Source organism: Mauremys reevesii, linkage group 10, assembly GCF_016161935.1.
Source record: "Mauremys reevesii isolate NIE-2019 linkage group 10, ASM1616193v1, whole genome shotgun sequence".
NCBI classification, from domain to species: Eukaryota; Metazoa; Chordata; order Testudines; family Geoemydidae; genus Mauremys; species Mauremys reevesii.
In genome coordinates, this window is record NC_052632.1 from 62,921,582 (window position 1) to 62,946,932 (window position 25,351).

A 25,351-nucleotide genomic window follows, 5' to 3' on the forward strand; every position below is an offset into this window, starting at 1 on the left:
GAAATGAAGAGCCATGTAAATAGTCTATCTGGTAGCTGGTTACCTGGGTTACTCCATTTGTGTTAGTTACTATAATCTGAAATGATACATATGGGCCTGACCTGGGAGATTTTCTAATATAGGACAAAACTTATAAACCAATTGGGGTTTTTTCACCTCTGAAATATCCATTGAAGCCAAATTAGCAATTTTTCTGTCACTTATTTAGGATTTTTAAGGAAGAGGTGTAAAGGAATGTTAATTTATTAAAATGCTTCTCATTATGTGTAATTATTCCTAGCCACCTTCATTTGGTTTGCACAAGCAAACAAAAGTGCAAGAAGAATAAATAGTCCTGTCTATCTGCATTAACCGAATGGTTCTGTAGAATTATTCTCCTTCTCAATCTCCCATGGTTGAATGGTCATGTTTGATTGTTTCACAGGTTCATTAGAACCAGGTTTCTTCATGGGAAATGAATTCTACAGTTTTCTGTTTCCAAAGAACTTTCTGGTGTGGGGTTATGTTGGTTGCTCTAATCTATGCTAAATTCTAGGAAAGCTTTTTTCACTACTCTCCTCCACTTCGTCCCTCCAGAAATAATAGTAATGTCACATTTCAAAGGAATTACTTACACATAGAGTATTTAATAGCTGTCCTTAATTCAAAAAGCTTACAGCTGGCATTTCATATCTCTACTAAATATTTCCTGCATTTCATTATTTACATGACCATAGGGTACATGTTTAAACATGTTGCTTCACAGATCTTTGGTTTCCTCCTGAGTTTAAGTAAAGAGCTTTATACTGTTGGTGTTTGTCAGGTGTACTGAGCACAACTCAAATGTTAACTACGGCCTAATGTTTTCTTTAGTAGATGACTCTTCAGCTCCTGAACAACCTCCCATGACCTTTTCCAGTCATATGATGATGGTGGATGAAACCTCTTCAGCTGCCTCGAAATCTGGCAAGAACCCTGTAAAGAACCCTGAAGTGGAAACAGCTAACTTATCCCCTAGCCTGATTCCTGCACAACAGCCTACGATATCTCTAATCTCCGATGACAATACAGATGCACTGAGCGTAGAGTCACTCACACTGGTCCCACCGATTGATCCACACAGCATTCATACTTTCAGCTGCATTCCTCAGTCTTCCTTGCCGTCTGAAGTTTGCGGAGTGACACAGGGAGAGGGTTCTGATCAAAGTCAACAAGCAGACTCTGATGAACAGTGAAGAAAATGCAACTGACTGCTCTGTATTTTCTTTTAAGTGAGGTGATGGGGGCATTAATAAAGCCACAAAGGCCAGTTGGCTCATGGGAAAGAGGCCAATTACTCAGTAACTCAATGTATGGGCACTCTTTAAAATAAACATTATACAGTCAGCATTTTTGAAGGAAATCTCTATTGTAATATGGGAAAGTGAAGAAGCTTGGTTGGGCTGCCAGGGCTTCGTGATGTTTTACTTCTCCAAATACGGAGAGACAGCATTTGCCAGAAAAAGGAAATATTTTAGGATATTATAGTACAGAGATGCTGTTTCCATTTGAAACAGTTTTTTTCTCTTCTGTTGGTCTCATTCAGCTTTTAGAGGTATGGCATAAAAACAGACTTGGCCACTTTCAGTATTGTATTCATAGGATTGTAAGCTTTAATATTGTATCCTCTGTGTAATATTTATTTCAGTGTTTGACTCAAGGCAACATAAATATCAAGGAAAGATTTTTTTTTATTAAAATGAAACAAACCCCTGATATAACAATCAAAGGCTTATTCAGGTTAATATAAGATGAATTTTTGAGAGGCATGTTATGTAGTTTTTTGCATAACCAACTACAGAGGAATGTGAAGTATTTTAAGATCCTGATCTACATTTTCTTAAGTGATTGTTTTAGTCTGTCAGTTCACTTCTGACAGAGGCAAATTGCTACATCTGAGGGATGGCAAAATCCCTTCTGCAGAAGGACACTATCTCTTTTTTAGAAACAGCCACAAGAGCTTGTGCTACATACAAGTTTCCATCTCCAATGTATCCAGGAAGGCACCTTACCCAGCTGATATATCTCACTTTAGAAGGATGAAACTCAAAAGGGAATTTTTCTGTCTGGAGCCAGCTAACCCTGACGTTAACCAGATTAAACTTTTCAGTGAATGTCAATCTGATCTGAAGCCTATCTGATCTGTAGGTCCTGGTACAGAGAAGATAGAAATTAAAGAGAAAGCATAAATCTTGGCAGCAGTTTGGCATGTTCTTTGCTGAATTGATTCATACTTTAACATGAATAGAATTTAACCACTCTCAAGTAAATCTGAAGTGCATTCATTTCAAGTGGTGATAAAACTAGCAGGGAATAATTATTGCTGCATAGATGATGATGATGAAAAGCATTTCCTGGTTCTCAGAAATTAACAAACACTTGTTTTTGCTTCTGTTTTTATTTTAATTAGCAACGGAGCCTGTGATGTGATTCTGTCCCTGTTGAAATCAGGGAGAATTTGCCATTGCATTCAGTGGTAACAAAGCTAGACTCCAGGCTTGTGTAGGATTAATTTGAAAAGCGCGTACCTATCTTCCATGCACCCTGCCACGGTTACACGATTGTTTGGCCCTCAATAAGGGAATACTTGAGCAGGATGTTTTAAAGGTTGTATTTGTATATTTGACGCACCTCTGACTTTTGGTCTAACTTTGTTTGCCACTTGCTTTTCCAGGCTTGGTCCTTTGCAAAATGCACACATACATAATGTTAGAAGTGGTGGTGGAGCCAGTAAGTGTTTGTTCCCTTAGCAAAATGCACACTTACATAATGTTAGAAGTGGTGGTGGAGCCAGTAACTGTTTGTTCCTATGTTCATAATTGACTGATTCAGATCTGTTACACTGTCTGACTCCTTTTCACTCCTGTGGACTTCAGCAGGCATTTAACCAGTCTAACTGAGAGTCTGATCCTGCAAATGCGATGGCCCCAAGCCCCACATGAAGTCTGAGAGTTGGGGGTTCTCAGCACCATTCAGGAGATGTTTAGCAACTTGTGGAACCAAACTCGGATCAGAATTTGGCCTTCAGGTGGAATGGGAGCCCATATTTCTTTTGGACTATTCTTAGACATGGTAGTCGAAAGACCATCTCAAAAATGATTACCTGCTTATTTTGAAAGTCATCTTTTGTGCTACATGTGACATTTCACTCGACCTAGAGCACAGAAAATGCCATATTGCAAAGTGAACTGTTCTAAATAGTGTTACTTTTAAATGCAAATTTGGGGTCTTTGTTAAAAGAAACATTTACCTGACTTAATTCAACTAGAATGTAATTTTAAATTAACAGGCACAAAATAGGCCAGTTAGCAAGCAATGTACCTTCTTCCCTCTAAGCCATAGTGCACACCAAGAGATGGGACAAAGGATTTTGTTTAATAAGCTTACAGGAAAAATAACACTTGAAAGGAAAGTGTCTTAGTCTCTGCTTCCAGGTACATTGTGGTAGCTTTGAAAGCCAACAATATACTTGAATTGTCCGCTGGAAGTTTTAAAGGGAAGAGGAGGGTGAAAACATGTATTGATAAAGAGAAAACAGAATAAATGACTAAACAGTTATGTCATTCAAACAATTGCTCAGACTGGTTTGTTTCTAATCTGAAAACGTATATAAGAATTGACAATGCTTAATGCTGCATTAAGGAGAGTTCACTATATAAAACCCCTATAGATACTGAAATGTATCTTCTGGAAATCTTTGATCTGTTTACAAATATAGTGTATTACTCATCTGTTGTTCTTCGAAGAGTATCATATCTATCACTTAACAGAAAAGCTCAAGAGCTGTTTCCTTAGCCCCCTTTCGCTGTAAAAGGGAAGTAGAAATGAGAAAGCATTAGCACAGCAGCTGCTTTTTTTAAACAAGAATTGATTGAATCAATGTGTTCTCACTATCGGCTTAACCAAATCCTCACTGTTCTCCAAACATATGGGTCAAGCTTAAGGCTCAGTATTTTCAGTGCAATTCTGTGGGGTCTCTAAAGAGGATCACTATAAAAATAGCATGTGTAGAAATGGACCAGAACATAACACTGAATTTTAACTCACTCAAATGTGAGGAGATGCTGCGATCTTGTTGTGAATTTTGGGGTTTGTTTCCATCCTTTACTCATGGCTCTTGCTGAATGCTAACTAGATAAAGCCCCTCAAATTCCTCCCTGTGAGATGAGACCAGCAAAGTCGTCAGTGGTATATTGAATGTGACTTTCGCTGTTTCTTAGTCTATTCGTCTCACATGTATTTTATCAAATCTGTACCAAGATGCTGTAGTTCACATGGGTTGTTCTCTCTCCTCACCTTTGCTCTGCCCCCATCACACTGATGGTCTTAGTAGTTTTCAATGGACTGTAAGAATAGAACCTAGATTTTCAATCTAACAGAGTAACTGCAACATATACTTAAGTAATCTGGTGTAGGAAAATATCTAGAGATACGGGGCCTGATTCTGATCTCCACTTCACCGGAGTCAATAAGGAATAATTCTTCTGGAGTCAGTGGAGTTGTGTGTATAAAACTGGTTTGAAGCCTCATTCACTTTCCTGAGGCTTTTAAAATTTTAAATTTAGGAAATTGTATTTTTGGTTTCCTTTGTTGTTGGATTCTGTGGATTAAACCATGCGCAGTAGAAATGTTGTCATTGTGTTAATAGATAGATAGATTCATGGAAGATAGGCCCATCAATGGCTGTTTGCCAGATTGGGCGGTGGGCGGGGGGGTGTCCCTAGCCTCTGTTTGCCAGAAGCTGGGATTGGGTGACAGGGCATGGATCACTTAGTGATAACTTGTCTGTTCATTCCCTTTGGTCCATTGGCCACTGTCAGAAGACAGAATACTGGGCTTGATGGACCTTTGGTCTGACCCAATGCAGCTGTTCGTATGTTCTTAATATATAAATATAGAGTCCATAATTTGAGAGGGTAATTGCCCTGGTCCCACAGTAAGGGATGAGTGCACACACATTCTCCATTGCTAATTGGTGGTAGTTTAAAATTTAGATTGGATGAGTTATTGTATGTTTTATTAACAAACTGCTGGCTACCCAAGGAAATAATGCATTTTGTTCCTTAAATTAGGCAGAGGGTTGTAAATACAGAATTAATTTGTTAAAGGCGTTCTTCAGCATTCCTCAGGACCTTTAGTTCGAGGAGTTCTACACTTTGTTCAGTTAAGGGCTTTGGTAACAAAAGGTGAGAGGATCTGTTCTTCAGTCACATGTATGGAATTAATGCAAGTAATTTCACATTCTGGATTGTTGTTAAAGATATGCCTGATGCTCAGACCAGAATTCCGGATCAGGGAATAGTCAAATCTGGATCCCTGTTCACAATTTAAGACCATCTGTAGTGAGCCTCATAAATCCCTTGCACAGCAGTGAGACTAGAAATAATGCTCCTTTGTAGATTTTAGTTCTAAAATTTCATTGCTATCTTATGCGTTCAAATTTTTAAAAGATATTGAAAGTTAAAATGGTTTATTTATAGGAAAATGAGCAGCAGCCAGCAGGTTTTAAGTTATTCTGATCTTTCTAATTAAGCAATAAGACATGGTTAGCTGTAATTTCTATACTGTTATAAGTGGCCTTGGATGATTATTTTAATAGCTCTAGATATGCAATAATTACCTGTAATGAGTGCCATTTTTCCAATAGGAAATGGATTTTATTAATAAAGTAAGGGAAACCCATCAGGTCAAACTGTATCCAGATTTCTGAAGCCATTCATAAAATTTAACAACATGTCTGTTTGCTATACTCTGCGTTTAATGTGTTCTTTTATAATTTCACATTTGCTGTGCCTGTATTTGCTCTTATGGGTACATAACTATAGAATAACCTACTTAATATTCACTATGCTAATCACTGCTTCTCCACAAAACAACCAATCGTCTTCTGAAAAAGTTTAATAAGATGAGTGCTGTTAGCTGAAAATTTTATTGGACAGCTACTACCTGGAGAATTGAATGCTTCTTCACGCAGCGCACAGTCAACTTGTGGAACTCCTTACCTGAGGAGGTTGTGGAGGGGCTAGACTATAATAATAAAAAAAAAGGGGGATAATAAATTCATGATATGGCTAAGTCCATAAATGGCTATTAGATGGGATGATAATGGTGTCCCTAGCCTCTGTTGTGAGAGGGATGAGATGGATGGATGGGAGAGAGAGAGAATCACATTGCCTGTTATTCATTTCCTCCTCTCAGGGCACTCTGGGGCCACTGTGTCGGTAGAGAGATACTGGGGATAGATGGACCTTTGGTCTGACCCACTTGCCTTCTTCTCTTATGTGTTTCAAAATGAAAGATTTGAGAAGGGAGAGGGAGACATCAGTTAGGGGCCATGCCCTGCTGAGAAATATGCCTTCCACCTCCAGCTACTTGGAAGGGAGAGGCTGCTGGGATTTTTACCGGGGTACTGCCTTTGATCTTTTTCTTTCTGGCTACTTCATGTCACATATTTAAAACTCCCTTCTCATCCTATACACTTCTCTGGATGCTAGAAAGGAGTTTTCTCTTCCACACACATGCAAAGCTACCACTACTACTACCACCATCTTGCTGGCCATAGCGCTCCCTTAACCAATTCTCCTTTTTTGCATGGTCCTCTCAGAGTAGCTTCACTGCCTACCTCTGCTGTTGTTCAGAGCTTTCCCAAACATCAGCAGGATGAAATTGAAATTCTTGTCAGTCTTACTGCTCCCTACAGGCTTCTGAACAACAGCAGTGAACCTGAGCAGAATTTTGTTAGTTTCACTTTTCTGCTGCCCAGAAAAACTCTGAGCAGCAACAGAGGCACTGGAAAGCGAGTATTACACTGGGTCAAATTCAGAAGGTTCTCTTCACACTATAAGGGGCAGAAATGTAATGTTTTTATAATAGAGGTTTAGATTCTATACAACTATTGATGTCTTTGGCTCCCCAAAGTTTGTTCAAGCCCTACAGATTGCTAAAATTTCATTCCTTTTACAAAATATTCTAGAAGGTGTTGCTCGGTATTTTTACTAGTATATTACAAATTTAACACTAAATTGCACTTGTCAAAAGAATAGTACATATTGGAACAGTAGCTCTTTTTATTGTATTTAAGTATTTGGTAATTTGCAGAATTCAGTCATCAATAATGAGTCATCCAGTCATTAGTGTGAATTGAAGTTCTACTATCTTGAATTAGAAATTTCTGTAGATAACCATTGTTTATTTTTTAATCATTGCAGTGACTGAGTAGTACGTATATTTCACATACACAAGGAGGTGAGTCTATATAAATTTCTTGTAATGAAATAACACATAGCTTAATGAATAGTAATGTTTAATGACATTTATTCAAATTGTTTTCTGAAGAAAATGATACAGAGCCTGAGGTAAATCAGGTACTGTGTTCCCACTATTAGTTTAAAATAAGCTGTCACACATTGTGTATGATTCTCTTGGCCACCGGCTAGTCATTTATACCAGTCAAAATATTCTGATTTGGTTGCGTTTTCCTCTCTGGTGTAAATGACTACCCCAGGACTGAGAGAGAGGAAAACCTGGCCCGTGTGTTAATGTTTATTACCCAATAAGTGGATGTAAGGACTAAGTGCAGTTGAAAATGTTATAATGTACATGAAGCTAATTTAAGAGGGGGCGGGAATTGCGAATGGTTTCAGTTTTGCAAACTAGAGATGATTTACTAGAACCCTGAAAGTCTGGCTTTGTTTGCCCTGTATAAACACTAAGTAGTAATCCGTTAAACCATTGTAACTTCAGGCAGCACCACTGTCAGCCTCTCCACCTGCAAATACATTTCTTTTGTTGTTTGAGCTATTGAACTTTTGTTGCAAACATTTTGCTTCATTTTAAATTGCTTTGAAAGTTCAATTCTGTTTTAGGTACAAAGGGGGAAACAAACCTATTTTTTTACATAACTGAATGTATTCAGGCATTGTGCAGTACATAATCACTCAGTGAGCAGAAAGGAGTGTCTTCTTATGTAATATATTTGAATAACCTTGTGTATGAGATGTACTTGATTAAAAAAACACAGGGTGGATTTAATTCTGAAATGTCTTTTCTACACGCAATAAGTATAAACTATTTAACATAATTTGTATTAGACATTCAGAGTAAATGTGACAGTACATTATGTTCATTTAAACTGAAGGAAAATGTAAATAGGTGTTTGGGGGAGGGGAAGACTTAGGAAATATTTGTGTACATTTCTGAAACCTTACAGACTTCTACAGAAGGGTGAATTTCCTGGTATGAATCATGTTCTGCTGGTGTTGAACACCTGGACAGGAATGAAAAAAGGACTTTTCTTTGTAAATTGAACTTTGCAATAAAAATGGTGTTACTGAGAACCTTTCATCTTGTGCTTCTGGGTTTGTTATGTGCAAGCACATACAACATCAGTACACAGCAGCCCTATTACATCACTCTCAGTAGTTTGCTTTAATTAATAGGGACACATTTGTGTGGGTTTGGTTTGGGAATCCTCTAGTTAAAAATGGAGCTATACAGCAGATCTGAAATTTCTTACACTGGTTAGGGAGGAAAGGATCAAGGGAGTGAATGGGGAAACAGGACAGAGGCCAGCAGAGATGGTGAGAGGTCGTAGTTAAGGGATATAGAGTAAAGGACAAGGAGGATGGCTGGGCCATAGTTAAAGTAGCTGTCACTAAAAGACAGCAATCGCTTTCAGTTTGCAAATGCCCTTTCTGGCTGTCGGAAGTGATTTCTTCCCAACTGTACCCCTGCGCTCCCAAGGTGTGAAGGGCCAGACTCATGTATGGACCCTTTCAACTGAGGTTATTAGGTGCATTCGCGTTATTTAGCCACTTCATCTCCAGGGGTGAATTAGTGACCACGCTGTCCTTGCAAAGCATTCCTTTTCAAGCCAGGCATTCCTCCAGGAGAAGTCTGAGAAGAAATTAAATTACGTTGTAGCACGAAATAAGCAAACTCTATAATTAATAGGTAAGAGAAAATGGCCCACAACTATGGGAAGCAAGTCTTGGAATGCAGAAGAAACAATGAGTTTATTTGAACCTGCAACAGAATGAACTGAATTTTACATTTCATAATAGGAACTTGACTAGGTAGGTATTGTGGATATAATTGTGAGGTGCCCGTCTCCATTTTAAATTGCTTTCTATTTGTGGCTTGCATCTCCTCCCCACACCTCAAACACACACCGTTAGCTGCCTTACTCCTGCATCAGGGCAAGCTTCTGGAGCCAGGGGCAGCTCCAGGTATTTTGCTGCCCCAAGCACGGCAGGCAGGCTGCCTTCGGCGGCTTGCCTGCGGGAGATCCCCGGTCCCGCGGATTCGGCAGCACGCCTGCGGGAGGTCCGCCGAAGCTGTGGGACCAGCGGATCCTCCACAGGCATGCCACCGAAGGCAGCCTGCCTGCCGCCTTCGCAGTGACCAGCAGAGCACCCATCGTGGCTTGCCACCCCAGGCATGCTCTTGGCATGCTGGTGCCTGGAGCTGCCCCTGTCTGAAGCACCTTACAACAAAATCAACACACCAGCTGTATGAAGTAGGCATTATTATCCCTTTGTTCCAGAGAGGTAAAACGAGGTACAGAAAGGTGAAATGACTTGGCCAGCAGCACAAATGTGTGTGAGATGGAACCAAGAGTCCTGACGCCATTCTGCCTGAAAAGTGAGCTCAGCATTGACCTGTTTCCCTACTTTAAGGCTTTGTTTACACACACATTGTACCACTTAACTATATTGGTATATTTAAAGCAGTACAATCCATCCTCCATAGTGTGGACACAGTTATAACATTGTAAAGGTACTTGACTCTGGCATAGTTATTCTCACAGGTAAGGTGTATAAGCTAACTGGGCAGACCCTTTCTAACAAGATAACTGTCTGTGCTCAGGTTATACTGATTCCACGACGACGGTAGGAAAATCACATCCTAACTGCAGTAGTTACACTGGTACAAAACCTGTGTTAAGACAAGGCCTTAGTCATGTTTCCTAGCTAAAATAACTCTCAGGAGGTTGGGGTACATATGGTACCTACAGAGTTGAAAGGGTGATTTCCTGTAAGAAGGTGCAACAGCTCCCGAATTGGAATTGGGATTCTCTTTTGCCCAGCCACTTTCTCTGCAGTGCAATTATGCATGAATGCTGCCTCCTTTGTAGATAGTGAGGGGAAAAGAAGGTCCTAAGAGAAGATGAGGATACAGCTTTCCCCCACAATCAAACACTAGGTAATTACCTGGATTATCCAGCCAGGTGCCTCAGATTTGTTTATAAAGCAGATTGGGTTTACTGACGGCCTACCCCTGCTGCCTTTTGTGCATTTCCGTGGGATGTTTGCGTGCACAAAAGCACAGTAAAGGGCTCCAAATGAGTAAGATACTAGTTTGCCTGTACAATCAACCGCCTTTCAAAATTTTGCTGCCATAAGTTAAAAACTGCCTGACTCGCTTCTGTCCTTGTCACAAAGGCTTGTGATTTAAGACACGTGACTGGGAGCCAACCAGCACATCAGGACTTCCTCATAGCCTAAGAACAGGATTGAGCCGTGTAATCATGGTTCAGTTTCACCATCTGTAATATAAGGATAATGATGCTTCCTTGCTTTATTTTTATATATATTACAATAGCATCCTGAGGCCCATTCTTAATTGGGACGACCTTGCACATTGTACAAACATGTAGTGGAGAGACACTCCCTGCCCTAAAACGTTTGCAATCCAGGCTAATGGCAAGCTAAAACACATAGGGAGGAGTGGGAGAGGAGGCAGATAATATAGCATTAATACAAACAATAATTCAGGCCTACTTTGTACCTCACTCCTGCTTATCCATTATCGTCAGCAGTGAATGTCCTGTAACCATCTCCTTTACTAACAATTTCACCCACACAGCATCTATATCTCAAAAGCATTATATACAAGTTGAACCTCTCTAATCTGGCACTCCCTTGTCCGGCAACATCCGTGGTCTGGCATAGGTGCCGACTCCGTGGGTGCTCGGGGGCTGGAGCACCCACAGGGAAAAATTAGTGGGTGCGGAGCATCCACTGGCGCCAAGCTCCCTCATCTGCTCCCTTTCCCTCTGCGCTTCCTGTGCACCGGTGGCCCCGCACTTACAAACTCCAACTCTTCCTGTCTCCCAGCACTTCCGGAGTGCCGTGAACAGCTGATTTGCCAGGTTCAAGCTCCTGGAGGGGGAGGACCTGGGACCAGCAGCAAGGGCCCAGTGGCCGTGACCCCAGGTGGCAGTGAGGCCCCTGAGTGGGGGGCCATGCTGGATGCAAAACCTGGGGGTGCTGCAGCACGCCCCACCCCTACTTCCCGTGCCTATGGAGACCTGCTGGCATTCTGCATTGAGCTTCTGTGGTTCGGCAAATTCTCTGGTCTGGCGCTGGTCAGGTCCTGAGGGTGCCAGACTAGTGAGGTTCAACCTGTAATGATCTTATTTGCTCTCCCAGGAGGTGTTACTCAGAGCCCACAAAACCATTTTTTGTTTGCAGAGAGACAACAGCCTTTGTGGACAGTTGATAGACTCATTTGCATAAAAATGGTCAATTTTTAATTCTGCCTGAAGTGGCCAGTGCAAAGCTCAATGTTGTTAATGACGTCAAATAATGATATTGTAAAATGTTTATCCAGATATCACTGGATTCGAATGAGATCCATTTTCTAACTAACAGATTTTCAAATGTGATTTTTGTTAACCCATTGTCTCTCCTGAAGGTCATCACAATTCAGTTCAAAGGGCTCAGGAAAGCTGGGTGTATCTCATTGAATCATTTTCCTGTCCATGCTATTGCAGGGGCTTCGAGTCCTGGTGCTCCTTGGTCTCTCCTATTGTCTCCCTGTGGTATATATTAGTCTAGTTTTCTATGGGTCTCATTTTGGTTGTTGGGTTTAGTGTGCAGGTGCTGGGCAGCGTTGGGGGCCTGTGATATATAAGAAGTCAGGCTAAATGATCAGGGGTCCCTTCTGGCCTTAAGTGCTATGAAAAAATTAACCTTAATTTTCCTTCATGTGTTTATTTGCAAAGCCCACAGTGCTTTAATGTATGTGTGTTTTGTTTTGTTTTGTTTTGTTTTTGTCTTTTCACCACCAAAAAGGCCTCACTGCTTGCCCCCGCTTCTCTGCCCAGGAAAGAATCAACTCAAAATTTGCAGCATGAATACAGAAATTCAATGAGCATGTGGAATACTTGGGAAATATTTCTACGAGAGCTGATTACAGTATTGTATTTCAAGGGAATCTCTTTGGCCTGAATTCTTACCATGCACGGTAATTATTTGTCCTTTGACTTGCTCACTCTTCTTGAGGGTTCTGTGTGGCTCCTAACAGCATCTATGCAAAATGCCTGGCTAACCACTGCCCTTTTAAGGTGAATGATGCTGCAGAATGGAATTTTCTATTCATCTGCACCGTCTGGGTATGTCAGATGCTCACACTCCTGTGCTTATTGCTTGAGTGCTTAATACAAACTCTTTGCCAAGTACCTTCCCTATTTAAGGGGCGAAAGTAGGAGGTTCTAAGTGCCCATATTTGGAATCAAGTAGAAACATGCAAGACTCCAGACTTTTCACAAATGCTACTGTATAGCTGCATGTTTTGTATGATGATAATAATGGATGCTATTTTATATTATGACAGAGTAAGCATTCATTGTGCTGTGTTGAAAATCAGTTGCAAACGCCAAGCTATCCACAAACAATTGTAAAATAGATTCACATGGGGCTCAGCATGCTGATAACTCATTTGTGTGTGTGTGCACACAACTATGAATGTCATTGGGAATATATTGTACTTAAGTTTTGTTGGTTTTTAAATCTGTACAATAATGCCAAGATTTTGAAATTACTAATGATTTTGAGTGTCTAACTTCAAACACCTTAAAGGGTCCTGCGTTTCAGAAATTGCCAGGCACCTGCTGTCTGAAAATTGGGCTCCTTTAAATAGCCTTAATCATTAATCACTTCTGAATGTTTTCACCTAGATTTGTAGACCTCTTGTGAAATATATTTTAAAAAATCATTCTCCCTTCACCAAATGTTGGGTTTGTTGAGTAGAAAATACCAAAATAATTATTTCCGTCTCTTTTCATCCCACCAAAGACAAGTTCACATAGTCTCCAGTTTAATTTTATTTAGCCTGTTTGGACAACAGATAAGAGAAGATTAATACTCGGGATCAGTTTTCTAGTGACACCTCATCGACTAAGATTTTTTTTTAACCAATAAACTTTGTGGTGGGTGGTGGAAAAAACAGGCTAGCAGTTACTTTAATTGGCAACGTAAATTATAACATTAATTAGACGAAGAAATCATTATTTTACATTTGTTCTCTTTTTGGGGGGAGGCAGGTAATTTATTTGAAGCTGTTACATGCTGTTGAATTACTGCCTGGAAAGTGATACTTAAAACTAGCCAACAAAATGAATACATCATCCACCTGGAGCCGTCTGGCTAGCTCAGCCACACTGAATGCTGGGAGTTGACAAGATGTGCTTAAGAACAACAGACAATGTCTTTCCTCTCCCAACCCCCCTCGTCCCTGCCAGAACATTTACCATAATGGTAAACTATAAAACGTTGGGAGTTTTTTTTTATAAGCTGTGATTCATAACAATGTAGGGTATTTCCTGCGGCTTCCCAGGTGGCTACCATTAATGTCTTTTTCCATAATTGGTCATTAATTCCCAGGAAATGTGTAGTACTTCGTTATTGATTAAATGGTCATAGATCCTAAATATGACCTACTTTTCTTGTTAGAGTCCCAACAAGTGGGAACAAGTAAAATAGGGCAAGAGTCCCCCCAAAGCCAATAAGTTCATTGGAATCACGTTATCACAAGATCTGGCAGGAATGTCCAGGGGAAAGGGGAAATGCCAGAGTAGGGTAAGTGGCTGAACATAGAGGACAGAGAGAGGCTAGGAAGAACAAAAGGAGCTGTTAGGATTTTTTTTTCTAAAAGTGCAAAACCCCCTTGCAATAACAACACGCATGTACCTGGCCATGTCCACACCTTCAGTTAATCCATGAGAGCCCCTGGTGATGCTACTCCCCTCCAGGAATCCCACAGCCTGTCTCTAATACGAGAGTGAAGTCGGACATCCCAGAGGAAAACCTTCTGAATGTGGAAGAGGATATTAAGGTGGTATGTGTTAGCCACAAGGACTTTCCTAGCTGTTCTTTATCAGCCAGATAAGGTCCTTCTTAAATAACTAAGCTTGGATTTGCTCCAGGTGCTTCCCTGTCCTAGCTGGCCTGAAAATGGGTTGTTAAACTTGGCCTTTAAAAAATGACATTTGGGAAACTAGGGGAGGAGAAAGTAAAACCAAACTTCCCTCACTGGGTGAGGCCATGGTCTGAAGAGGGAGGTGCATTTAGAACTCAGCAGAAGTCCACTAGCTACAGCACGTGTCCCACTGACATGTGCTGCATTCCCCTCCCAGAGCCTTCCTCTGAGGTGGGGTTGGCATCCTGCTCAATCTACCTGAAATCTGTTGCAAACGCCACTTGACAACAGAGACGGTGCTAGTCCCTTGGGTCCTGAAAGCATATTAATGTGTCATGACTCTCAAGTGCCCACAGCCTGACCAATTCAGTGCAATCAGAAGCAACACAAACCCATCCCAGTACTGGCCCAGGTCCCCCATCCCCCCAAGCCAGTAAGTTAATCAGAATCATTTTATCACAAGATCTTCCCAAGTGAACCTTATACTAATTTCACATTAAACTCAATTAAAATCTCAGGCATTTCTGCATTCTCTGGAGCACCCTTGGAAGCATACAATCAGACTTCAAAAGAGCCAGCACACAGCCCATGGGTTGCTACTCTGCATGCGCTGACCTGAATGGAAATGCCTGATTTTAGAAGAGCTGCCCTGTGTATATCAGAGAAGTGACACCCCATGGTATGTCTACATTACAATAAAAAACCCAGTGGTCCTGAGTCTCAGAACCTGGGTTAGCTGACTCGGGTTCAGGCTGCAGGGCTGAAAATTGCAATGTAGGTGTTTGGGCTCAGGCTAGAGACTGGGAGCTGAGATCTCCCCTCCTTGTGGGGGCTTGGAGCCCAGGCTCCAGTCCGAGCTCAAACATCTACACGTCAATCTTATAGCCCCACAGCCCAAGCCCTGAGAGCCCAGGTCAGCTGACCTGGGCCAGTCACAGCCATGCCACAGATCCTTTATTGCAGTGTAGCCGCACCCACAGAGCTGAAAATCATAGGACATCTCACCTCTCCACCCGTGCCGAGTGAATTGTAATGACTGGTGTTAGAGTAACAGCCCTTGAGAAAAAGTGTCCTAGCTACAGACTGGGCGGTGGCAGCAGTACCGGATTCCTCCCCGCTCCAAGCCTAGCTGAAGAGCGGCTTCCTACAGTCAGAGGTAAGTGCAATCTCTATACTCCACTCAGTCCTTTATTTCTCTGCTACTGATGGGACCCCTGTGATGTCATTGGTTTGGTGATGTGTACATTTGTCCCCTAAGAACTGAATTTGAAACCACCAACTTATTTCACACAGGACAACAAAAAGCCTGTCAGTGTTATGTCTTCATCACAGTCCATGTGGGTGGGATGTCAGCTAGTGATCGTACTGGAGCAATGTGGCTAATGGTTGGGGCATAGACCTAGCATAAGGCCAGGAACTCATGGCTCTAGTTCCCAGTGTAACATACCGGCTGTGGGGATAATGGTAGCAAGCATGGTATGTTAGTGACTGGCCAATGAAGAGGTTTAGAAATCAGTAATTATTAGCAGGAATGTGGGTTCCTAAGTGGTAGAGTCCTTTGTTTTGGCACCTGGAAGACCCTAGTCCCTGCTGCTTATGTGCAGCATGGTAACTGTGTGGTATTCATCCACATTTCTGTTATGTTGATTCACTACATATCCTATTGCAAGTCACTTAACCCCTCTCTGCCTCAGTTTTCCTTATGACCCTGAGGTGTGGGAGGGGAAATTGTGTCTTTAAAAATCAGCTTAATCTAACCTGGCACCACTAGTGCTAAATTGCTTAAATGATGATCATATAGTTATTGTATAATGTTGTTATAGGGCAGAGTTGAGGTTGTTTGGGTTCTCTCACTGTATATGTCCCAATCTTAACATGGTTGTATTTCTTTTAAATTTAACCTTAGCTCTGAATTTTCTGGATTTATAACACTTGGTTTGGGGATAATTGTAATATCTCTGTGATGTATTTTTGTGATGTATTCCCTAAATTACTGAAATGTGTTCACAACCTTGACATATTTTTTTGTTTGGGAATATATATATATATATATATAATCACAGTGCCAGTGTTCCCTGAACTATCAAACTGTGTTACAACTTGTGACTATTGAGAATAAAAATTTTTAAAAAGACATTTGAGTGATAATATGACTGGGAGTACTAATGAGATAAACACCTGGTGCTTTTTAGTTCGCCAGCTTGATGGCTGATGAATTGTGCATAAAGCCACTGTACTTCCCACAAATTACTGTTTTACTTTCACTTAGTTCTTCTGTTTCTTGCTACATTTTTGTTGTGTGAAATCTTTGCCTTTGCTGCTGTGTTTAGGAGATTAGCTATTGCAGTATGAATTGGGGAAGGATGGGAGTTGAATCAAAATCTAAACTGCCTGCACTTGTGATTAACATAATTAGGTATTTGGGGAAGGAAAACAAGTAGGGCTGGCTGGAAAACAGCGATTCTCCTTTACAAAACATATCATGTAAAAGCAGCAAAGAGTCTTGTGGCACCTTATAGACTAACAGACGTTTAGGAGCATGAGCTTTCATGGGCGAATACCCACTTCGTCGGATGCATGCATCCCATGCATCCGACGAAGAGGGTATTCACCCACGAAAGATCATGCTCCCAAACGTCTGTTAGTCTGGATCTGTAAAAGCAGCAAAGAATCTTGTGGCACCTTATAGACTAACACGGCTACGCCTCTGATACAAAACATTTCATGGTTTCAAAATTTATTTTAATTCTCCATTGGAGTGAAACAGTTTCTGCAAAAAAAACTCAGTTTCACTGAAATGGCATTTTTCTACTGAAAAAGGTATAGTTAATTTTTTTTTAATATCTCAAAGTATTAGGATTTAGAATGGAAGGAAGCTCTTACACCTTATCTATGGAGCTTCTGTTCGCACTTCCCTTCTCTGGCACAGAAATTGGGTTGGCTGAAGTTCAGCTATTGCAAGGTCTTAAGTATCTGTGCTCTTGATGCTAACTGTTATCATTGGGATGCTAATTGTCTTGAATGTGATTACATTGCAGTGTTCCTTATATTTTTAAGGAGTGGCTATAGATTTTGGTCATCTTCTGGTACCTTCCAAAATAATGTTGGGGATTTTTAAAAAACTTTGCAGTTTACTTTTACTCAATGATAAAGAAGAAATCAGGAAATAGAACCCACCACCCAGGACTCCAAGTTCCCTGCCCTAACCACTAGATACCATGCCCCTCCTATGGCACCTGCCCAGCTAATCTAGTAATACATACAGACTTTCAAAACAGCTCATGTTAGGCGGGAGTATAGTAGTGCATTGGGCTGTATTTGAAGCTAGTCAAAGCAGAGCATCAGAAGAGAACATGATTCCCGCCCCCCCAGGAAGGCAGTGCATGGAGCAGGCATCACAAAACCATTCACAACATTAGCGCTGTAGTGACTACATTTGCACTTAGTGAGGCTTCCTGTGGCATAGGCTGGCTTCTCCTGCCAATGGCGTTTTCCCTTTGGTTTGTCTCCTGCTTAATTTGTTTTAGCACCTGCTTTTTGTGGGCAAGCTGCATAGAGATGAAGGTGCAACCAGTGGTGGAGGGTCAGAAAGAAATGCAGCCCTCTCCCCCGCCCCAACAGTTTAACATAATTTTAATGTCCAAGTACAAGCTGTTGCAAGACTCTTCTATTCTCATTCTGGCTTTTCAAAACACCGTTCTGTTGCCAAGGCAAAGAATCCTGATGCAGTCTTTAGGCAAATTGCTTTCGGACAGCGTTAGTCCTGGGAGCTTGTTTCAGAAACTAGCATTCTTGAGAAACTCTTCAGTGCATCACTAAGACCACATGAGCCCCCCACAGACCTCTTTGGAAAACAGCTTAACTGTATGGCAATTACCATCTTTTACTACCAGCATGTGTGTCTTAGCACTGTTTGTTATATTTCTGCTGATTGTAACCCCCTGAAGGCTGCTGATATTATAAACACTGTTTATGTGGCTGGGGAAATAGGTGGTCTAAGAATTGACCCTTGATATAGAAAGGAGAAGGAGAAGCTCCTGCTCTGAGGAACTTGCTATCGAAATTTGACATATAATCATAGGTGATGACAGACAGTGGAAGAGGAAGGAAAGGCAAAAGAAAACAGGAGGGGAAAGAAGGCTGCTTCTGAGGGAGCATTGCTTCTAACTGTAGCGTTGGGAACGATATATGAATTGCCTTACCATATCGAAGCAGTGGACGGTCTGTCTAGTCCAGTATTCTCTCTGAGAGTGGCCAATATGAAAAGTTTTAGAGGAAGATGCAGGAAACACCCTAGTGGATAATGATAGGATAACCTGCCTGTGATGGTTTATCTATACCCATGCATCTGAGCAGGGCCACCCGGGGGTGGGGGTGGGCAAGTGGGGCAATTTGCCCCAGGCCCTGGGCCTTGCAGGGGCCCCCACGAGAATATAGTATACTATAGTATTGCAACTTTTTCTTATGGAAGAGCCCCCCGAAATTGCTTTGCCCCAGGCCCCCTGAATCCTCTGGGCGGCCCTGCATCTGAGAAGCAAGGAAGGGGGTTAAGGGCAGCCAAGAAACAGGGAAGACCCCAGCTGAAGCTGATCACAGCTCCTAAAAATGCTCTCTTCTCACAAGCTGGTTGGTGAAAACTTGCCCAGAGGGAGAAGGTGCAAAGCTAGTAAACAGACACAGCTGTAGAGCAAGCTGCTTCTGCCGGCTTGGAGCTATTTCCTTAGCTGGGGGCAGATGGGTCACATTTTCCAGCATTTCTCTGCAGCCACAGGGCCCAGATTCTCAGGTAATAACACCATTCCAGCAGTTGGGGGGGGGGCTCTAAAACCCCCAAAATAGTGAGACTTGGGATAAAATCACAAGAGTTGGCAACCCTGCAGGTTCTGTCAGGCTCAGCAGCATCTGTTCAGTGCTTTGTCTTGGGTTAGGCGTAGGAGGCCTGATGATTACATGTGTCCTTTGCATTGCACCAGATTTGTACCCTTGCTAAAGCAGCAAGTTCCTCATTCCATTTGGCCATAGATAAGGTTTCGGGGTGAGTAATAACCTTTAAGCATGGGTAACTTTGACCGATAAAGTGTGGGTGATAATCAGCTTTGTAGGTGAATTCCTTGAGTGGGAGGTGAGGCGTTCAGGGCTGCAATGGCAGGTGGCTTGATTTGCTAGTAGAATGGGAGGTGTGAGTTATGAAGGTAGAACTTGTTGTTGAGAGGAGAATATGATAATAAATCTGTTGGTGCCTTGGTGTTTGGCATGCTGTAAGTATCACTGACTGACATCATCTCTGACATTCCCCACGGCCATAGAGTAGAAGAAAAAGCTTCACTGATGTTCTTTAGGAGACTTCAGGTCACGCTTGACTTGAGTGTGTCATATAGGATTATCTATCAGCCTATTTGTCTATTCTCATAGAACTCATAGAATGTCGGGGTTGGAAGGGACCTCAGGAGGTATCTAGTCCAACCCCCTGCTCAAAGCAGGACCAATCCCCAGACAGATGTTTACCCCAGTTCCCTAAATGGCCCCCTCAATGATTGAACTCTCAACCCTGGGTTTTGTTTCCTACAAGATAATATACCCCCATCACTACCCCTGTTGTACTGCTGTGGATGCCAGGACATTTCGGGAAGCTGAATTTGGTTAAGGCTATATCTTTTTAGACTAGTGGAAACAAATAACCTTGCTCCCTCTGACTCTCCACTTTGGTTCACAGTTGAAAGGCTTTATGTGTGTGTTGATGCATTGAGACTATAGTATTGCAGGCCAGTTAGGCCTGGCACAGTCAATTTTGACATGACTGTACGAGAGTCTTGTGATTTTCTCAGCATAGATTAATTGAGAGAAAAATTGCTTTAAGATGCGTTTTCAGCTGCACAGTTGAGATTCAAACTTTTCCGAAGTTCAGGGATATTTTGCTGTAGGAGATTGATTCAGGCCCATCTCTGCTGGCCTAAATTATGAAGGTGTCTGGGAACAATGTTAATATTCAGGAGTTTGATATACGCCCAGGAAGTACATAGGAGGTTTTCTCACTGAAACATTTTTTTTAGCTCACATGTAAGGATGTGTTTCAGGTCCAAGATGAGGAAAGATGCCTAGGTAGGTTGGTCACTTGCATGATCTATGGAGAAAAATAAATCTCTTTTTGGACAGAAGTGCACCTTTCCCACTTGCCAGTGTTCTGAATACTAATTGGGAAATGAAGGTTGAGGTGAAAACTTCAGCAGACACTGCCAAGGTTTCCTGAAGATGAATTGGCCCTTTACTCCCACAAAATGTTAGTCAAAATGCTGCAACAGAAAGGTCACCTCTAAAGTAAGACCCTCTACAATGTTACTTGTCTTGGTTACTGAAAGTTTTCTAACATTCTCCACCAATTCTATTTTGAGGGCTTTTTCACTGTTCGTGCCAACATATTTTTACTCTGCTGTTCTGTTTCATCCCCTGCTCTAGGAGGGAGGTGACTCAGCGTTGACTCTGTATGAATCAGTTTGGTTTTCCTATTTGCTGTACTATTTAAATGTCTCTGTTTGTTTCCCTTATTCTGCTCTTCATGACCAAGGTTTGTTTCTCCTCATTGCTAGCAGCGCCCACAGGCAAGATGACACTGAAATGCACAAGAGTAGAGCTCGAAGACAGACCCGCCAACACAATATTTCCTGTTTTGGATTAACTGGCTCCTTTTGGCTGCGTCTAGAATGGCCGAAGGACAAAAGAAGTCTGACTGTGGTTCCTGTGGGCCTTCTGGGGGTGGGGTAGGGTGACAATGGAAAGGAACAAATTAAAAGGAGAGATGGGATGACAAAGCAATCTCAGAAAACAACGTTGTGTAGCTTTCACGCCAGAGTTTTATGGCACTGTTCTTGGGCTTTTAGACCAAGAGGAATAAAAGTGACTCCTTCTCTTGAGTTACTCTTTGTTAATCTCTACTAATTTGCCCTGAGATGTCTACAAAGAACAGAAGGCAGTGGCCTGAAGGGCTCGCAAGAAGCTTGCAATCTAAAGCCCCGATCACGCAAGCTTCTGCACCTGGGCAAACTCTCTTGCCATCAGGAGTGCTCTGTGTGGGTGCAGGGCTCTCCACGCACAGAGCAGCTTGCAGATTCAGGACCTAAACTGCTGTTGCTGTGGAGTGATTGACACAGAAAATGAAGGTGTGGCCCAAGGAGTTCACAGTCTAAATAACTGCATTGCTGATAGTCGTGAAGCCTATAGGAACTGTAGAGAATTGAGACACAAATGAACCTACCTCCCATTACCTCTTCCACTCTTGCGCCCCTCTCCCCCAACACAAATACATGCCCGAACTAAGAATAGTTGCATGAACAAATCAGCCCAGGTAATAGTAATTCCTAATTAGGACCAGGTGTTAATACAGATGGACTCATTCTATGCTCAGGACATGAAACCTGCCGGAAGCAACATCAAGATGCAACCAGGCCCTAAGCAGCTGCCATGTGAGTTGCTTAATGAAACTGGCCCTAAGGCAAGATTGATTTTACGGTTGGAGCATGGGACTCATCAGGAGACTGGGTTTGCGGAGGTTTTTTGGATTGTGTTTTTTCATTTCAGAAAACTTAATATTATTATGCAATAAAAATCACCCCCAAAGGAAACCTTTAGAAGTTTGCCCTGGCAGTCTCTTTGATCCACTGAAAAAGTATTTAGGGTTATGTATGATATTGGCCTGCGGCAAAGATTTAATCTAATTAGATCCATTACTGTGGTATCTCCCCTAGGATTGTCTCTCTGCAGCATGGTCTATCCTATTCCAATGTATGTTTACAAGGCATAAAATCAATGATATGGTATTCAGTTTGGAACATGATGTTCTAACAGACTGAAGGCAGTTTAAGTGTGACTGATTGACACGGTGACGTTTGATGGTGCATTGAATTTTTTTTACATTTGTTAGCTAGGACTCTTGATGTCTTGGGTAACAGTAGCATATCGCCCCCTAGAATATAAGAATGGCCCTACTGGGTCAGACTAAAGATCTATCTAGTCCAGTATCCTGTCTTCCAACAGTGGCCAGTGCCAGGTGCCCCAGAGGGAATGAACAGAACAGGTAATCATCAAGTGATCCATCCACTGTTGCTCATTCCCAGCTTCTGGCAAACAGAGGCTAGGGACACCATTCCTGCCCATCCTGGCTAACAGCCATTGATGGACCTATCCTCCATGAATTTATCTACCGGTAGATCTTTTTTGAACCCTGTTATGGTCTTGGCCTTCACAACAACCTCTGGAAAGGAGTTCCACAGGTTGACTGTGCGCTGTCTGAAGAAATATTTCCTTTTATTTGTATTAAACCTGCTGCCTATTAATTTAATTTGGTGAACCCTAGTTCTTGTGTTATGAGAAGAGTAAACAACACTTCCTTATCTACTTTCTCTACACCAGTTTTATAAACCTCAATCATATCTCCCCTTAGCTGTCTCTTTTCCAAGCTGAAAAGTCCCAGTCTTATTAATTTCTCCTCATACAGAAGCCATTCCATACCCATTTTGTTGCCCTTTTCTGAACCTTTTCCAATTCCAATATATCTTTTTAGAGATGAGGCAACCACATCTGCACACAGTATTCAATGACCAATCTTACCCTAACCCATGTCAGTTCTGACCAAAATTTCCTACCAACAGATACCTTTATTGGTCTAGGTGAAGTGAGTTTGGTGGGGTCTTTCTTCTGTTCCTCAAAATGTGTTGGTCCATATCACACAAAACACGGCTACATTTGGTGCCTTTAGTTGGAAATCTCAGTAGGGAGTCTAAAAATTGGAATCAGTCAGGAAGATTGAACACCACCTCAACCTCTCCAAAACAGCGGTCCCTCCAGACCAGACTAAGCCACATTGATGGGACAATATGGGGAAGCTTGCTCTGCTGTAACATTTGGGATTAGATCAGTGATACTCAGACTGAGGCTTGTGAGCCGCAAGTGACTCTTTAATGTGTCTCCTGCAGCACATTATAGTATAACACGGTGTGATTAAATTACTAACCAATCTAAGTTATTAACCAATCAGGGTGCTTTTACTATGTTACTAACCAGTTGTAGTTGATAAAATAATACTTGGTCAGTCATTTTCTTGTGAGAATAATATCTATAAAACAAAATATGTCCCCTCAGACTGTTTAAATATGAATATCTAATACTATAGTAAATGAAATAATGAATTCACACTATTGTAGCTCTTTTGGGTAATGTTGATCCCTAATTTGACTCCTGAACCACTGAGGTCTGAGTATCTCTGGATTAGATCTTCCAGAGTATTACTTATACACAGAATTAAGAATACCACTAAACAAAAGATTTCCCATTATGTGCAGTAGAAATGCCAGACCATTGTCTGACATCCCTTTAAATGCATGTCAAATCCAAAGCAAATATTTCATTACTTCCATTATTTACAATAAAAACCTTGCAGGGACACTGCTCAGCACAAAGAAATCATCCGATACAGTAGAAGAGCCCATTGCACACTTTCATGTAAGCATTTATTGGTTAATTCTGTTTATCACCAACGCATGAGGTTTTCACTTCATTTTCCAGCGAAAATGAATTCAGAATGTTTGTCCAATTTGGAAACAAAAAGAAAATTGTGACCATTTCTTAAAATAATCCTGTACCTTCCAGAAGTATTAATATTCCCATAAACAATGATATATGTATCTGTCTTTCATGCATCTCACTACTGAATTTTTAAAACTGTTTGTCTGTATCTGTCAGGCCCAACCATCAGTCTCTAGTGTGAGAGTGAGTGGGAAGGTATTTTTTTTCATTTTAGGCCCTGCTTTGAGGTCAGACGAAAGCCTCTTTGCTTCAGCTGAAGTTGCCCAAACTTTCCTCTGCCATTTTGACTCCCCTCTGATAACAAACCCTTTAGCAGTCCCCTCCCCCATACCTTTTAAATATGCAGCTCTTGCTTCTAATGTCCAGGGGGTAGGTAAAGCATGGAAGGGTTCTTCTTTTAAACCAACGAAAGTCTTATTCCAATAACAACATAAACAGTCGCACATTAGAGCCATAATGTTGGCTAATGTGTCTGGCCATGTATATATTTTTTTAAAATAGAATGTAGTTTCCATTGCCAATATCTGTTAAATACCAGATATTCTACAGAAAGCAGATAAGTAAACTGTAAAAACAGGGAAATCAGCTCTCAATTTTTTGCAGCCATATTTACATGAATTGATATTGTGTGCATAAATTATCTGACCGTAACTCTACCCCTTTCACTGCAGCACAGTCTGTGCGCCTTAACTGGGTTTATTTATATCCCACCATCTATCTAGCCAGTGCACATTTATTTAAAAAAAATATATCTGGCATCACCTGGTTAGATTTTAAATCCCAAGTTCACAGGAACTGAATGTGTGTGGCTCTTTTTGGTTGCTTCTCCATTTTGCCCTTCACATGAATTTGCTTATCACAGCTTATCAGCTCAAGGCTTTCCTCTGAAAAGCATGTTTGTGATCAGCAGCTGCTACATAATTTGTAATTCTTAGACAGCTGCCAAAGTTATTCTGAGGAAAACGGTCTTGGTTTTTTCTAAAATTGGGTAACTCGAGCTGGAAGGTTTTGTTTCAGTTTGGGTTTTTTTTTGATGAAATCTAATGCACATTGAATGCATCACTTTGAAGGCTAGTTGGCCATACTCTCTTAATGTAAAGAAGTGTAGGGCAAAGTTAGAACCAGGGCTTGGGAGTTGGGACTCCTGGGTTCTTTTCATGGAGTCTGAAACTCTAACTTCTGTTTTTAGCTCTGCCTGACTTAGAGAGACCTGAGACCTGGAATAAGTCAGTTAACCTCAATGTTCCTCAGTTTACCCATCTGTAAAAATTGATTTATACCAATGCTAAAGTCATGGTGAAGTTGTGAGGCTCAGTTAATGTTTGTAAAGTGCATGGAGGTTCTTTGGTTAACATTGCATGTATTTGTGCTTTCTGTTATACCAATGAAAGGCAATAAAATCCATCACTCTCTCACTTTTTGCATCCAGTCAGACTTTCCGCCTTACACTCAACCCCTGTGGATGCCATGTCCTTAAATTACCCCTCTTAAAGCTCCGATGTCTCATCCATCCCTGTATCATCTGCGCACCACCTACATGTTTCTTTTTAATAAC

At 41.4% G+C, this 25,351-nt stretch overlaps 1 protein-coding gene across 1 annotated transcript in view; it reads left to right on the forward strand.

The window, feature by feature from the left end:
* The window catches only part of CLEC16A (C-type lectin domain containing 16A), a 182,067-nt gene extending 177,361 nt beyond the window's left edge, over nucleotides 1–4,706 (forward strand). The window contains exon 24 of the mRNA XM_039490309.1: nucleotides 856–4,706. Coding sequence (XP_039346243.1) covers nucleotides 856–1,214 — 359 coding nt within the window. The 3' untranslated portion in view covers nucleotides 1,215–4,706. The remainder of the gene's footprint in view (nucleotides 1–855) is intronic.
* Nucleotides 4,707–25,351: the final 20,645 nt, after the last annotated feature.